Here is a 17,662-nt window from a genome sequence, read left to right on the forward strand (position 1 = left end):
ATTTTGACTGAAAGTCATTCTCACGAGGTAGAGGCAACAGCCCCTTTGAAATCAGCTCAGCACAATACAGGCAGGAACTACGCAAACTTCTTCAAACAGCTCTGCCAACACCATTCAGCTCCAAGCTGCAAAACTCCTGCTGTTTCAAACTTAGGGCCTCCTGTGAGCTGACTGCTGATTACACCAGGTCGTATGGCAGGTTTTTGCTATGCGCACATGGCAAAAGAATGAGAATCGGACCTGCCCACTGGTCCTGTCAAATAAAAGATTTTGCGCCACACCGAAAGAAAAGGACACTTTGCCATCTATTCATTCCCTTGCCCTCTATTAAAGAGAAAATATATTGTAGTACACTATACACATACTCAGCTCAGTGTGTGCAACTCATGCAAGCGTTACTGGACATGATACTATCATGAAAGAGAAACAGGAGACAGCATAATGCAAACATCGTATCTCCAAAGCAGAGGAGATACGCACAGTCAAAAAAGCCAGAGTGCTCAAATGCAGCGCTGCAGCACATTTAATCAGGCTCTTTATTCCCTGTTACACTTGTACATTGGAGATTTGGAGCAGTCAAGGAAAGGGAATGAAAGCAACTCAACAGGCATTTTTCAACCTGATTTTTATGACAGGGGGGCAGAGGAATCAAACTTTTACAAGTTTCTGTGAAATTCTGACAGGGGAAACCCTTGGATATCTCTCCCAGCAACAAAGAGGAAGGGCTAACCATACCAGGCAGCAGCCAGGTCAGCATACACCTTGCTCCGCATACACCTCAGCATGTGTACAACATCAGCTGCAAGCCACGGGAGAAAAGCAGGGTTTGTGGAAGACACTGGACCTGCAGAAAGCTCTCCCCTGTTCCCAAAATAGTTATTTATGAATTTGAGCAAAGAGGCCTTTGCTGCCTAATCAAATGCAGTCCCCTTGTTGTCTTGTTGTAGCATCACAGCTGTGAATCTCCTAATTGCATCTTTGGTATGCAGAAGGTAAGAAATCTTCATGAAAAGATGACACAAAAGGTTTCACTGGTTCATCATAAACATGGACATTAGAGTCTTTCCTCAGGGAATGGCCAGTACAGAAATCAGATGCTCAGAATATATTTCTGCCCATATGGTTCAAGGTGATGAATAATACACTTTAGAAAAGAAGGATGACAAAAATAATAAAACACTGCAGTAAAGTACACATCATATTAACCAAATAACAGGTGGTGACTAAAAATGCATTTTTAATGAGCGCCTCTTTACGAATGCGCACAATGCAAAGTGGTTTCCACTGCTTTGTAACACACTACTCAACATGGCTTAAAAACATCTCAGTTATATAGAGCTAGATACGTAACCTCTTTACTTTCTCTTTGGACATCTCATGGAATTTTTTTTTTTTTATTTTTTTAAAAAAAGATTTAGCAGCCAAACAACATGAATTTTAAATTCTGAAATCTTAATACTTACAGATTCTTTAATTAACACTAACTGTTTTCACTAGGTAAATTTGTAATTAGATGTCAAAACACCTACTTTGATGTGTGTTTTCAATACATCTGCCTCATCAAATGTGCTGTTCGTCACATCTATACAATGAACTGAGGAAGTGGGCAGTCCAGTGTCTTCCAATGCAGAAGACAGTGTTCGAATCTCTGGGTCCAGACAGGCATGAAACATAGATCCACAGCAGTTCTTCAAATTACTGTGTCCACAAACTCTTCCCAAACCAGTATGCATGAAATCCAGTGGCCAAGAATAAGACACTACTCCATAGTAGGAGGTGCTCCTATACCACAAGGTATTAAAAACATCATAAGAACCATTTCACCAGGGTTACTTACCCAACTGAGAGAAAGCTAGAGAAATTATCATAGAGACTAGTTATCTAAGATATTTAGAAGACAAGACTGCTTTAAATAGACTGTTTCTGCAACGGAAGAAGTCTCAGAAGGAAATCTCAGGCAGTTAGTACAGTCAGGAATGAGACTTTGCGCTATTAGAGCTACAGCATAATAAAGTATGTTCCGCTAAACCTGTACCCTGCGCTGTCTCAGCAGAAGACCCATATTAGCTCAAGGACTGCAGCAACAGTTTAAATGGTTACTTAAGTCTGAATCTTCTTGCATGAAGGTCAGTGTTACAGAACATGAAAATAAATGTATTCCTCCTCTCTCAAGTGTAGCTATCTTGTTAATCTCAAAGATGACATATACCTCATATATCAGTCACCACTTTAAAGCCCTGATTCATACAGAGGGACTTAGGAACACATAGCAGGTTATTCCTTCAGCAAGTTGCCTACTTCTACGAAGCATAATACTCCTTGTAATTCTTAACTGCTTTCCCCCTCGAGGGCATACAGCATGTGCCTTGGGAACTAGAACAGACTTGCTCTGAATATCAAAGGAAAATTAATGACTTGTCATTAAAAAAAAGGTGAGAGGTAGTAGTTATACTCTACCCTCTCCTAGCTGGTTGCTTAGAAGGACAATAATTTTTTTAAAATGTTATTTTTCTGTTTACAATTGTTTAGATGATATGCTAAAAATATTAACAAAAAAGTGCTTGTCCCTGCAAACAGAAATTATTTTAGGCTGCTGCATATTTAATATTGTATTATATTAGTCAGCATGGTTGTTCTGTTAAACACAAACTTCGATGGTTTCACAAATGCCAGGAAACCAGTTCACTCCATTCATAATTTTTCTTTGATACAGCAGCAGTGTGTGCCAAAGATGTGGAACTCAAAAGGGTCTGTATCACATGGAGCAGTTGATGATTAAACAAACTGGGAGTGCTTAAACTGACACAAAAACCTCCCTCTCTCCCTGTCCTCACAACAGTAAGTGCAGTGAGCAGATCTCAGTTAATGTTAAGAGCCAAATTCTGCCTTTTTATGAACACACAACTTCCCTGAGGCCTTGAGATTTGTATCACAAAGTACAAAAATCTTTCACATCCTTTCCTAATTTAAGAGGAAGAGCTGAGAATACCCTTCTAGTAGACTTTTCAGAGCACCCAGCAAAAAAGCACTGCACTGTAATTTCACCATGGCTTTTGAACGCTTCTTTGCATATACAGAGTAATTAAATGACACGCCTTTGCTAGCCAGCTGGACACCGACTGTACATATTAAAATACTCCTGCGTAATAAGCCTCAGAGTTTATGTGGGGAGGAGCTGCCTTGTTGAAGCAGCTGAGCATGACTGCAGTTCCCAGCACCACACCTGGAGAAAAAAAAATAGCTTCTGTCACTGTGGATGGCCCTACTACACATAGAAATTCAAGCCAGTAAGTTCAAGAAGAAAGTCTCCTCAATGGGAGCCTCCTTTTGTATTGCAAAACAACAAGATGCCAGAATAGATAACAAACACCCCTCCACCAAGCTCTGGTCTCTTAAAGCAGCATGGGTGTAAACGTTCACAAGGGAACACGTTCAAACTGTGTTTACTGTACCTCATGAGGGAGTCACTGCTTCTAAAGGTGAATTCTCTGTTGCCTTATGTCATATGCCCTACACAGCATGAACTGACTGGGAAACGCTTTATGGCCACCACAGTCACAACATATCCGACGGATGGAGAGAACCAGTTCTTAGAACCCGGCATCCATCTGACAGAAGGCTTGTGCTTCAATTTTTGGAAATTTGGGAAGCTGTACATTTCAGTTCATATGAATTAATGCTTTAAGTAGTTCAAAGTCACCATCAGTATCAACAAATCTACCTGGCAATAAAGCAGAAAATTCAAAGTTGTTGCTGCAATAACTGCCATGAACCGAGCAAATGAGATCCCATCTCAGATTTTCCCCTTCTCCCAAGTAAATCTATCAACATCTAGAGCGCAGGTATTCTGGGGTCAGGGCATTCACAGTCTTTTCCTCTGACAACTGTTCCATTTAATTTATTTCATATTCTTAACCTGTTTCATATAAGACACACAGATGTGCTTTGATATAACTTTTTCTCATTTTGTAAAACTAGCTCTTTTCTTCTGCTTCTCCTACAATTGCCCCAAACAAAACATTTCAGGCCAAGCTAAACATTTCACCTGGTAGCTGGGAAGGTAGGAAGGGGGAAGAAAGATTTAAAAAAAGTAAATCATAGTCCTAGTTGAAAGTGGAAGATGTCAACAGTTAAAGTTATCACAGTGCATGAAAAAAAGAGTTTAAAAAGGCATACTATTTATTCATGTCTAATTTTTGTTACTGCAGAATCAAACTGATGTTTGAAATACTAAACTGTTGCATTACCTCAAACATCTTGCATCTGAACTGACCAGTATGAAATACTTAGCAGTATTATTTTTTTGCAGTTCCAGCTCTCCTCATTTACACTCAAACGCATTTCATTATACTCTCAGGCTAACTTGATAACCAATCTCCATGGTGATGAAGGAGTTCCAGGTGACTCCAGACTTCTACACTTGTCCCCTTCACAATCTGTTGGTACCATACTAGGTGGGAACCACACCTTATCATCCCAGCAATGCAAAAACAATGGTTGCACATACACCAGCAGACAAATACTGTGGTAGTCAATCACTCCCCATCATTGGCACCAGCAGACAGAGAAGATAGACAGGGAAGCAATTGTAAGGTCACGGCATATACCCACACAGTGCATTTACTCTTACTTAAAAAAAAGCCAAAAAACCAAAACCCAACCAACCAAACCCAAAAAAACCAAACACAATGAAACCTACAGTTCAAATAAAGTAGCCTTTGATGCAAACTTTTGCTGGAAGCAGCCAAGACTCCAGTGTATACTAAAGTTTTAAGTTGGGAATCGTATGCTACCTGTTACGGAAAGAACAACAAATCAGGAACTTGTTTGTGTTTTAAGCACCATTCCGCAGTGTTTAGCCAACTAAAAATAAATCACTCTTCACTATTAACTTTCTTGACTTAAAAAGAGACTTTGAGGAATTAAGATTAATGCAACCTGATGGGAGAGACTTATATGGGTATCAGTAAGATTAAGGTGATTTGGGTTTTGTTGTTTAGATGGTTTGGGTTTTTTTTAAAATGTATTTGATACTTAACCTCTTGAGACTCTAAAGGGATAATCTTAAGTCATTGGTTTTAAGTGTATTTCTACTTGTTTATAAGCAAACTGAACAGAAACTTTAAATGATCTGTCCTTTATAAACAGGTGACAGAGTACGGGCCTGACTGCAAAGTCTGCATGCTGGAAGAGCAGAGCAGCTCAGTTCAAATTGTTATAAAAACAACTGCTTTTTACTCTGTCACACCAACTCAGCTCTCTCATCTGAGTGCATCTCTCTTACCAGCAGGTTTGGCAGAGTGCTCAAAGCCTCCAAAACTAGGTATCCTGCTAAGCTCAAGATGGGAAAGCAAGTCAGGATGGGTCCTTCTGCAGATATTCAAGGGGGTGCCATAAACACTGCAAAATCTCTAAGTACTGATAAAGTGTGATAAATACCTTGACATTAGTAAAGGCTGCAATATGCTGTCAAGGAGAAAAGCCAAAACAAACCATGGTCTGGCAGACAGCTCTGGTTTCACACTATCCAAGGGTATCAAAGCAAAACTGCTTAAAGATCCCACCAGGCAAGATGCACCTCAAATTATATCAAGTCAGTTCGAGAAAGTAAATGCCACTTAAAATCAGGTCCTATGCCATACAAAGAAAGTGTAATTGCAAGTTAACTAAGATGCTTTAAGAAACAAGAGGCCAAACTGCAGCTGCGTCTTATGGAGACGAGTCTTCAAGCAATAACAAATGATTTGAAATTTGAATCCCTCAATTGCACAGAATTTGGACCCAGCAAATTATAAAGAGAAAGGGCTAAGTGAAAAAGGGAGATCAAAACCACCTTTCCAATCAAGATTTTGGCTCAGGCTACAAAGGAAATGCATACTGGAAGAAATGTGGGACAGCTCAACCAAGTCTGAGAATTAAAACAGAGCACTCTGGTTTAGTTCCTTCTGCATGACTGGAAGCTGGGAGCAAGATTAAGCGCCAGAGCACTGAAGTGTAAGCAAGGCTTCTAATAATGGCAGCTTTTGTGGTCCTCTACTACAGGCTCATTCCTTCTGCATGTAAAATCGTAGATACATCCACATGCTGTTCGGATAAGCAAACATAAACCTTGAAAACAAAGATTTACAATACTGGCACACAGCTTTTTCATATTCAGGAAAACACAGAACAGGGTGGGGTTTTTTTGTTTAGTCATCGGGATATTTTTTTTCCTCTTTTTGAAAGATCAAGATTGAAGAAGTGACCTTAAGACATAACATTAAAAGGCAACTCCTTGTAGTTAAACTGTAGTTCTTCTTTGAAGTAACTAAACAGTCTTGAGAGACACCAAGTAACTCAAAGAGGTAACTAGTCAAATTAGAAGGGTTTTGGGGGTTTGTGTTTCAGGTTGGGTTTGGGGGGGGGGGGGGTTTGTTTTGTTTGTTTGGGGTTTTTTTTTGGGGGGGGGGGGTGTTTTGGTTTTTTTTAAAAGTGAAGCATGCTTTCCTTTTAAGGTAACTACTTCTCAGGACTATTCTTTTCCTTTGGAACCTGCATCCTAACAAATGAACCTTTTAACATACATAGTAATTCTGCATTTAATATCAAAACTTAAAAAGACATTAGCCTCCTTCCAGTTTCTAGCAGTCAATGCTTATGCCTCCCATGGGAGTCCAGCCACTTAGCTTTACTGTAACACAGCTGCTCCAAAATAAACCAGGCATTAACCCTCCCCTTTTCTTCTAGGACACACGCTGCACGCCAAACAGTTCTGTGATACAAATTAGATGCTGCACTCCCTTACAAATAATACCTTTCCAGTGGATACATTACAGATGGGATCACTATCTTAAAAAAAAACAAACAACAAACAAACCACCAAAAAAACAACTCTCTGAAGTGCCACAAGGAGTTTATCTTTCTTCTTACTTCTTTCAACCTTAGAGCAAACAAGTTAGATGTTTTTGAAATCAGTTCTTTAACATCAGGTAAATGAAGGTAACTTTTTCTAGAGGAACACGACTACTATTGTAGTTTAAAAATATTACTAACCCACTATATAGTAATTTTCACAGAACAAGAATATACCTAAATGGAATTCATACAATACTTTTCCTTTGTGCAAAAGACCACAAGTCTCTCTTTCACCCCCCAAAGGAGCAGATGTCTATCACTTATCTTGATCACCTAACAGGCACTAACGATGTCAATCTTAGTCTAAAAAACAAATTAAATAAACATCTAGAGACTTTTAATAATGTTAATTATGAAAGAGAACAGACAGTGACAGCTCCACTGGGGCCATTTCAGTCTGCTGAGCAGATTTTTATTTAGGCACTTTTACTGGCCATATGAGGACCCAGCAGAATTTAAACACTTAACTCCCCTTTAGCTCCATCTCTTAATCATAATGGGAAACAGAAGAGGCACCAGCTTACACACAGCTTACATTCAAACAGCCCATCTAAACAGCTATGAAAAAGTCATTCTGCTTCAAGTACAGTGTACACACACATTAATTTGCTGCTTTATTTGCTCTTTAGAGTTTGGGGGTTTTTAAATCCTTCCTTTTAAAAACCAACATATTTGCAAATGGGAGATGGATGCATGCATCAGCGAGTGACAGCTTTTCAATTTCTGTGCTTTCATGAGCAGGTGCCTTCCCTCATTTGTGCTGGTGTAAGGTCTATACACCATGTAAAGTAAGAAATACACCCTTTTCCTATGGTTTGTCTTCAGCAAAGAAACTAGCACACTAAAACCTCCTCCGGTCCCCAGGCCTGTTGCTTCCTCCAGTCCAGAGACATGCTCAGAAGGGTAAATCCCATAATTCTTAACCAGGGTAGGTGACTCCACAACCTCCACGCCCATTTCTTGGCCCAAGAGCATTCACCTTTGCCAAAAGTACTGGAGGTCAACATAAGCTCAAGCAGACCTTTACAATGCAAAGCGCATTTTGTTTTCAGAAGTAAATACAGCTCTGCATTTGGATAAGATGCTCTGTCCAAGATCTCCCACACATTTCTGAAACTCCTGATCACTCCTTCAAAGTGACAGAGAAGCACTGCTTTAAAAGACATATCAAATATCCATCTCAGATGGAAACACACTGTGGAAGAATTGCTTACAGGTCTACAAAAAGCAGTACACAAAAAGGTGAGAGCTCATCGCAGACCTTTGTAACAAAAGCTAATTATGATGCTGTTGGAGCAGAAAGCCTAGGCCAGCTGAGTTAGAGGCACAAAGAGATACCTTTGCTCACTCTGCACCACAGGGTCACAGATGTCACTGGAACTGACAGGAACCCAAACCCTAATTCAGAGTCAGAGTTGTGTAAGAGCAAGACTGTGGGCTGAATCCAGTGTGCCACAATATAGCATGTGACAATATCTTCAGTAAAAGCCACACTGGATTAAACAACACTTTCACAGACAGAACACACGAATAAAATAAGAACATATACCACTTTCATTTGCTACCTGCCATTAAAAACCAGAAGTTATTTGCTTTGGGGGTTTGTTTTGCAATCATACTTTATACATTTGTGGAATTCATCTTCTTGTCTCTTTGAAGACTTTTAAAAAGGACTAAATGACATGGAATTCATTACAGAAACACAAGCAATAAAGCAATCTTTAACTTACGTTTATTATTATCTTTTAGCAAAAATAAATCTCAAAGCTATTTTCAGCTACAAGTGGCATGCAGGCTATTTTCTAACTTACCCAAAATTGGTAGGCTCTACAAAATCTAGTTCTTTCCTTTGCAAAATTTCAGCAGAAAAAAATGGGACACTTGCCTGAAATCTAGGCAGCAGGACTGAACACAGCTGTCGGGTGAGACTGTCTGAACAGTGACTTACATCTTAAACCTAACATCCAAAAATATATATGTAGTAGAGAACTGAAATACCCTGCGGCTTTAGCATTGGTAATCACAGCAATAGTCTAGGAGATTAACATTAGGCCTTGGCTTTCATTAAGAAAAGCCACACATGCTCTCACATTACCCTTTTTTAAGCCATAGAAAGGACACAGTGGATGTGTTCTGTAATTCAGACATCTCAAGAATTGTTTTTAGCTAACATGTCAGAGGTTAAGTAAATACTGCTGCATGGGAACCAAACAGCTATTCCATACTGTAAAACTTTTACAGATCACCTCTGTTTGCCTCCATATTTAGGACACTGCTCCTCTCTTTTCTTGGCTCAGTTTCTTCATTTGTCTGCACAATGAATTCACACCCCTCTAGCTTATTAAGCAAAACAAAGACAGGACTACACAGACACATGCCAGCCTATTCTGCCCTTCCCATATTCTAGCTCCAGGAAATTACAGGCAATAAAGTAGTTTAAAAGCTAACCTATTCTCTTCCATCTGTTTCAGGTCACTATTTCATTCTGTATTAAAATGCATGTGGAGCCTCAGGGGAAAAAAATATGTCTCTTTAAGCTCAGTTCTCCATTAAACTTCCAGACATAATTCAAATATATCATCTGAAACGCATTCTAGAATCACAGCCAGTAATCTCAATCAGGAGGCCAACAGCATGCTACTAGCCACCTCAAACAGTAGCTCTTACTCAACCTGGGAACACTTTTCAAACTGACCTCTGCAGAAACTTATATCAACTCTGGGGCAGAAATGTTTGTTTTGCCTAGTTCTTCTGGAAATGAGTAAGACAATTCTCACTAAAAAGGCATCAGACAGTCTGGCTTGTAGTGGTGAGTCACCTGTCTCTTTCTCACTGAAATCCTTGATAACAGGACCTGTAAAAAAAAAAGACCATGATCTTTGTGGTTGTTCTTATGTTCATTCTACTTGCAGCAGTGGTACCACTATTTTCAAGTGAAGGATGAAATTGGGGACTAACATCACCAGTTCAGCATTTCCCAGAATGTCTGTGCCAAGGTCAGTCATTCTCTCGCCCTGTAGCCACCACTGCAATAACTGAACATGGTCACAATACCAGTCTTGCATGCAACCTTCATGTCTTATGATCATACGACTGCAGGACAGAAAACCTAATTCAAAAAATTTTTGTCACTGCAGAAATAAGGCGGCCTCATGTGCTGGTTTTGGCTGGGGTAGAGTTAAGTTAATTTTCTTCATAGTAGCTAGTATGGGGCTGTATTTTGGATTTGTGCTGGAAATCATGTTGATAATATAGGGATATTTTAGTTATTGCTGAGCAGTGCTTACACAGAGTCAAGGCATTTTCTGCTTCTTGCACCATCCCACCAGCGAGTAGGCTGGGGCTGCACAAGAAGTTGGGAGGGGACACAGCTGCGACAGCTGACCCCAACTGACCACAGCGGTATTCCAGACCATAGGACATCATGCTCTGCATATAAAGCTGGGGGAAGGAGGAGGAAGGGGGAGGACATTCAGAGTGATGGCATTTGTCTTCCCAAGTAACCGTTACGCATGATGGAGCCATGCTTTCCTGGAGATGGCTGTAGTGAATGAATTCCTTGTTTTGCTTTGCTTGCATGCATGGCTTTTACTTTACTTAAAGTGTCTTTATCTCAGCCCATGAGTTTTCTCACTTTTACTCTTCCAATTCTCTCCCCCATCCCACTAGGGCAGGAGTGAGTGAGCAGCTATCTGGTACTTAGTTGCCAGCTGAGGTTAAACCACCACACCTCATTAAGCTAAGTACCACATAAATACATATAGGCAGTCTGTGCCTGTAGCAAGTTTAAACTAAAGAAGTCAAATGAAGAATAGGAATGGAAACAAATACAGAGCTAATAACATCCTACTCTAGGTAGTGCCTGTATCTCCTGAGTCCTAGCTCACTGCCTTACTGAAACACAGAGCATCTCTGCACTAGTACCTTAGTACTAACTTACTTGTTATATTAGCGTACTTACTGTACACTTTTGAAAAAAAACCTAAGATACAGAGAGCTTCAGCCGCTGGTCACTGTTGTTTCTCCATGCAGCTGCAACATAAGGCCACAAGAACCCGTAAGCTACCTTTGGTAAGTACAACAACAAAATTCTCAATGCAGGAACAATTCAGGAGACTATACATATAGCCTGCTCAACTGTACAGAAAAGGGAGAGAACATACTCTTAAAGAGGCCATGAGACCAGCAGAGTATTTGAATTAGAAAGAGCTTATCTGTTGAAGCTTCTGGTATCCTGCTCAAGAAAGCTGACATTCTCAGTTAATAATCTTGGAATTTAAAGCTCAAAATGAAGAAAGTTTCCCCTTAAACCAAGCTGCTAAATTAAGATTTCTAGGAACAGGAATCAAAGGAAAGCAGTCACCCAGGTGTATTGTACTTTAACACACCAAATGGACAAGGCTAGCAAAAAGCAGTTTATCACCTAATTCAGTAGGTCATTGTGGGTATGAACTCTCTCCCTCAGAACAGAGGAATGCTTTTTGACTTCAGGGTGTGCACATTTATGTGCATTTCTAGCATTTTGGTGTTTACTTTGCTAAGGACTGGATTACTAGCCCACTAGAATTAGCCTGCCTAGAAGGGAAAGATTTCAACTCACAGAAGAGGACGTTGCTACTTCCAGAACTTTATTTATAGCTTGAGTACAGTTGCCAGCTAGTAACTTGTGCCCAAATCTGAAGCTCCAAGTTTTAATTCCTTTTTGCAGTCCAGTCAAGAGCTCTACACCTGACTCGATGCTTCAACTATAGAAGCAGTTCTTTATCTGGAAGCTATTGGTATTGCAAGACCTTCACTGACCCACCAGGAGAACCAGCTTTTGCCCCAGCTTGAAGACAGAACTGTCTCTCTTTTCCAGGGTTTAGAAACACAGCACTACTACAGCCCCAGCACCAAACTGCTCACAGCAACAGCCAAACGCACAGGCAGTTAGCTCCCTTTAACATGCCTGGTAAAAATCCTGCTGCTTGTACTTGTTTTACACAAATATAGAGCAGCCAAGTAAAAGGAGAAGGACACAGGTCTAAAGAAACATGCCTTAAAAGTAAGACATTCTTGCTTACCATTATCTCTGAGCCCAGCTAAGTGAGTTTAGGTGGGGAGGGTAGGATTTGTGATGCTATAAAGTCTCTAAAAATTCAGTGAATGGTTTCATCTTTACTCCCCACACCTCCACTTTAATGTAAATGCTAAGAGTTAGGAATTTCTTACTGAAGCTGCACAAGCCACACAGTCGCAACTGGATTCAGAACTGTCTCTCAGTACAATTTTTATTTTTTTTTAAATGAAGAAGTCTTTCTAACCTATTTAGAAACATGAAGCAATCTGCTAGGTATTTAGTGGCCACAACTGCAGGCAATACAGGCAACAAAAATACAACCATGACCGCATTGCAGCATTTCTTCCAGTAGCAGTTCTTCCAACAGCATTCCTCATGCACATACTCCAGATGTGGCCATAATAACCACACAGGGACTAGCCAAGGGATGATCACAATCTTTTTTTCTTCTTCTCTCTGTCAACCTCAAGTTTTTCATGTAAGTGGTAGGAATTTTTGCTTGAGAGTGAAGTACATACTGTTGGGAGTGATTACTGGCATTTTTGAAGGTTAGAAAAATAGCTGACATAAAAACACATCGTTTCATAAATTTAGGGTTTTTTATAAACTGGTATCAAAGTGATTTTTAGTTCCTTAGAAAAACACTAAACCCAAGGGTTAACACATGAGCAGAGAAGGACAGCAAAGCCATTTCAGCTTCTCCTGCCAGCCTGCCTTAGGCCTCTTCCAAAACTATAGGTCTGAGCGTGTTCTCTAAGTGTTGCGGACGTCAGGGCAGCTGCTCTTACATGGACACTTCAAGTATCAGCACCTACAGGATTTAAATATTCCCTACAGCACAGCAAAGGGATAGGCCAACACCCCTCAGATATTCTAGCCGCCTTCTTCCATCATCAGAAGTGACAGAACCAGCAACAATGCTAGCTCTTGCACAGGTGGTTGCAGCTTAAGGGGTTTTTTGTTCCCTTTTTTTTTTTTTTTAAACTTTGCCAATGAACTCTGTCAGAAACAGGGACACTGCCACACCACTATGAAGACAGTTGCCACAGCTGGGACTAATCACCCTTTGGAAAAGCAGCACAAGGTCCCAGGGAATTAAGGCCATACCAACTCACTGTCAACAAGGGTCAAGAGCACTTATTTCGGTGAAGCCGAACATCATTGTCTTGCAGTACTCACACCCTGAACTATATTCAAGCCAATGTAATTGGACCAGTAGATAAGCCTTAGTGGAGCTCATAACAGAAGCATTTCAAAGTGAAGGCAGAGCTCAGGAATAGCAAAATAATTTCATCTGCGTTGCACTGGGCTAGCCAGTGTCAGCCTAAGGACCAACATTCCCAACTACATTAACAACACAAGGCAGCAGGCAACAGCTGGAGGTCAATCTGTCCCATATACACTGGTTAGCTGTAGTATGGGGTAAAGACTTCACCCTTTAACCAGGATGCACAACACCTGCACCAGCAAGAAATGGAAGAGTATCTCTTCTCCAATACACTCAGTTCTCTATTGATCCCTTTAATCAACATCCTCACTGCAGTTACAGACAGTAACCTGCAATTCTCTGTACTAAACTACTCCCTACAAAACCATTTTGAATTCCAGTTTAAAGACAGCCAAGTGTCTGAATTCAGTCAGAGCAAGAAGAGACACATAAAACTCACACTTAGAGCAATGAACACATTCTGCTGTGCTCAGCCCTTTTCCAAGATATGGCACCAATTCCAGAAGTTTTATGACCAGCCGTTTCTCCAGTCAACCAATCCTGTTAACAGTTATTAAATGCAACTAATGACAGATTCTCTTGAATGCTCATGAAATCCCACAGCAAAGTGAGTAATTTGCCTGGTTTCAAAACAGGGGCCTCTCAAGCCAATAACAGACCTGCAAAGGTGCAACCACTGAAGTGGGAAATGCAGAAATGTTGCCTGCTACTACCAGTAACAAATATTACATACCCAATTTAAAAAAAAACACCAAGCCTTCCATTTTACGATTCCTGACACAATGTTTTTTCCTAGTAGCCATCAGCAATCCAGTTTTACACAGCTGAAAGCTGTGAGAAGGCAACTCTTCAGAAAGTTGTTAATGAACAAATTCAGTTATCAAACTTCTAAAAATGAAGGCTTCTCTACTGCATTTACCCCTCCCAAGTTATGCCTGCTGAAGCCCAGCTAGGAACTGATCTTTATGGCTCAAATCAAAGCCAAATTCCACCAACAGGCTGGTTTGTCCATAGCCATTCCTAGCAAAGACACTAAGCCTAAGAGATCAGGAAAGCCCCAACACTGTGGAGAAGACCTGCATTCACACTTATAGACTAGACCTGTCCTTGTTTTCTGAGGTAATATTATCTGTATTAATGAGAATTTTGCTTTAACAAAGAGATTAGCTATACAAATATAAGTGAAATCTGATATTAGATACAGATACACTAGACAATTATATGATCCAAAATGTCAACTAGCTTCTGAATATCAGAGTTAATTTTAGTAGCCACTTTTGTCACCTTCCTCAGATACAGTTTACAGTACCATGAATTCACATCATACTCTTGATCAGCTGCTGCCCAGTGCAGAGAGGAGCAAGTATTCTTTCATATCCACCAATGTCCTTCAATAAAGCATGAGGTGGCATTTTCCTCATTCTAGGAGACCTGGTCTACCAAATTGAATAACTAAGCCATAAACTTGACTTGGGTCCATTAAGTGAAAGGGAATGTAAAACATCAAGGCCAGCACTGTATTTTTAGAGCCTTTGTTTCTCTTGAGGAAGCAGCAAATTTGTGTTCCTATTGTTTGTCAGGAACTTCCTGCCTGCCCCCCTTCCAGTCTGCAACCAAATTTGATTGCATGTTTTCAGGCAGTAAGATACTACCCTCATTTTAACTTAAGTTAATGTATTAATACTACTTCATCAAACAATGCCCACAACTTCAAAATATTTTCAAAAAATCTCTAATATTCAGGAGAGAAGAGGCCTAATGGTAGTTAATATATTCCAAAGCATCCACTTGGTTGCATGTTGAAAAAACCAGTAAAAGCTACTTAGATCCTAAAACACAAGAATCCCTCCAAATATCTAACACAAACATTAGAACAGATGTGACGTTATACTCAGCATCAATCACAGAGAGTTCAGTTACAGCATAGATGGCCTTAAGTCCTCCCAGACTACGAGGAGTTGAAGGCTGCACACCACCACATATAAAGAAATCTCAGATTAGTGTCGAGACCTTGGATTTGCCCTGAAGATGCGATTGTGACAAGGACAAATGAGTTTCTTATATAACATTATCATCACAAAAAAATGTGATTTTATTTTAAGCTTTGTTGTAATTACACATTGTCAGGACCAAATGCAAAGAATGATAAGCTGTCATGACTGCTTTGTTTATATACAGTATTTATAGTCTTCAGGCAGCAAGATTTATACTACTTAATTTCTACACTACAACAGGAACAACACTGCTACTCCTGCTACTGCAAGCTTCAACTACTGTTTCCCATTGAAAACTCTGTGTCTTAACCTATTTTAGTTGTTGCTAGCTTTATTGGATTATGATTACACAGCTCAACAGCTAGGTCAACAAGACACCAAGCAATATATCATATGATTCTGAATCACTTTTCTTTTTTCCTGACTGTGATCTCTCTTCAGGTACTCTTAAAAGAGGTCAGATTATCAGCTCCAAGACAAAGAACTCAAATAAAAAGCTTCAGAGTTTCAACACCTGAAGGACCAGACTCACAGACTGTAAATCTTGTGGGGGTGAGAAGTAAGGGAGAAAGACTAGTCCCGTCCCTGTCCTTAAACATAGTCCTTTTTGCTTATAGACTCCATACACATTTACACTGTTCAGTGGGTAACAGAGAAACCAAGAAAACCTTCAGCCTCTAGTTATGATCAAATGGAATTTCCCCTTAAAAATCACAAGTCTCAGGAATGACACCACACTGCATCAGCATCTCCAGTTCTCAACAATCAAGACACAGGTCAGCTGTCTTCAGAAATACATGATACTCTTCTACATCATCTCAAACCTGAGTTACACACTTCATTTTCCTAGCAGGCCACTGGAACTTGCACACGAGTCATCCACCTCATCTGACTTTTTCACAAGTCATTCTCTCTTTTAGGCTTCCCTAAGCAAGTCCAGAAGCAGAGTAGTGACAATAACATGGAATAGCAGTAGGCAAGCTCTGGAAAAGAACATCATCAAAAGGCACTACTGTAGTTAAGCATTACATCTCTTCTGTATTTTGAAGACAAAGCCAATACACAGTCTATTCCATATGTACAGAAAAGATGAAGTGTCCAGGATAAGCACACTGACATCAACTCCAACAGTTTAGTTGTTTTGTCCATTATTGAGACACATATGCAGAGGAGCACTTTAACAGTCCTCAATGGTTTCAGCCTGGTTTATACTGCACAGCTTTCCAATCTGGCAAAAGATGTGTAAAAGGAAACAGCAGAACAGCTACCCTTCTCACTAAGGAGTCTAAATATACACAATAGTGTGTATACAGAAATTCTATTTAGAGTAACTGAATTCACTCCTGTGGCTTTCCAGCAGCATCCAACATGTACCCAAGTCTGCAAAAGTGCTCAGCTGTCACCACCCCGGTTTTAGGGGAGCACTATTACAGCAGAGGAACACTGATGGTCAGTTCAAGGATGTCGCTTAAGAATTGCACTATTTGTGAGAATTTGCTGTCATTCCTGCACTTAAGCATCTTAGAGAAGAGAGTTCAGAACAAACAACTCCTTTAACACCTAAGAACAAGTACACAGCATGAGAAGTCTACCTTCAAGATAAGCACAAATTTATCTTTTCTAATTAACAGTATATCAATTTGAGGCTTACATTCTAGCATTAAAGATATTTCTTCATAACAATTTATGTGCTGGCAGCCCCTGTAAGAGGTTACTTGCTTTAAACAGGTATACCCTAAAACATTATTTCAGTTTCAGTTTTTATACCCTAAAACATTATTTCAGTTTCAGCAAACCCCTTCACATGCACACCCCACAACCCCACCACAAAAGAACCTTTTTACTACATGTATCTCCAAGTGCTATCACAGCCTTCAAGCACAATTTCTTCTTTAAAAAAAGAGGGTGGCAGGGAAGCAGCCTCTGGCCAGGAGGGATAGAGAAGGTAGCCGTACTGTCATTTCATAAGGAAAGCATGACTGAAAGTACCTTTACACAAACACAATTTCCCCTCCATTTCCTTTAGCAAGCTTCTTTTTGAACCACCAGCCCCTGCACTAGCTGAAATGTTACAGCAATCACCACAGAGCAATAAGCAGAGAACAGAAATCTCACCTGATAGTAAGTCTTAATGTTTCTGACTAAGATGGTCAGGTTTTGAACCCGAAGATACGTGTCGTTATTTACATGCTTGTTGACACGTTGGTTGGTTGGTCGAGGATCTCTATTAAAAGAAGAAAAAGGAAACAAAGTATTACTGGTTTACTCAGTGCTAAGACTTAGCATCTCCATAATGCACCATTAGGAAAACCCTTAAAAATTTACCCATTAACAAGCTGACATAATTATACAGTATACATATACATTAGTTCACGATAGAATAAGCTCATTACCTTTGCACCTCTAAGTTGGAAATCTTCCTGTGTGCCACAAAGTATCCTACTTCAGCTTAACCCACACAGCAGTTCAGGGCAGCTTCCCTCCTTA

At 40.0% G+C, this 17,662-nt stretch overlaps 1 protein-coding gene across 9 annotated transcripts in view; it reads right to left on the reverse strand.

Moving 5' to 3' along the window:
• Window positions 1-17,662, reverse strand: part of CCDC88C (coiled-coil domain containing 88C) — a 100,008-nt gene that overhangs the window by 73,530 nt on the left and 8,816 nt on the right. For 8 of the 9 annotated variants that reach the window (XR_007509570.1, XR_007509571.1, XM_049828449.1 and 5 more), the window contains exon 3: window positions 17,291-17,399. Coding sequence is in view for 6 of the 9 variants with exons in the window: in XM_049828449.1 (XP_049684406.1) it covers window positions 17,291-17,399 (109 nt within the window). In the remaining 3 variants the exon portion in view is untranslated. Of the gene's footprint in view, window positions 1-16,257; window positions 16,347-17,290; window positions 17,400-17,662 lie in introns of those variants that run through there. The other variant, XM_049828453.1, reaches the window with a different exon arrangement.

Source organism: Accipiter gentilis, chromosome 25, assembly GCF_929443795.1.
Source record: "Accipiter gentilis chromosome 25, bAccGen1.1, whole genome shotgun sequence".
NCBI lineage: Eukaryota > Metazoa > Chordata > Aves > Accipitriformes > Accipitridae > Astur > Astur gentilis.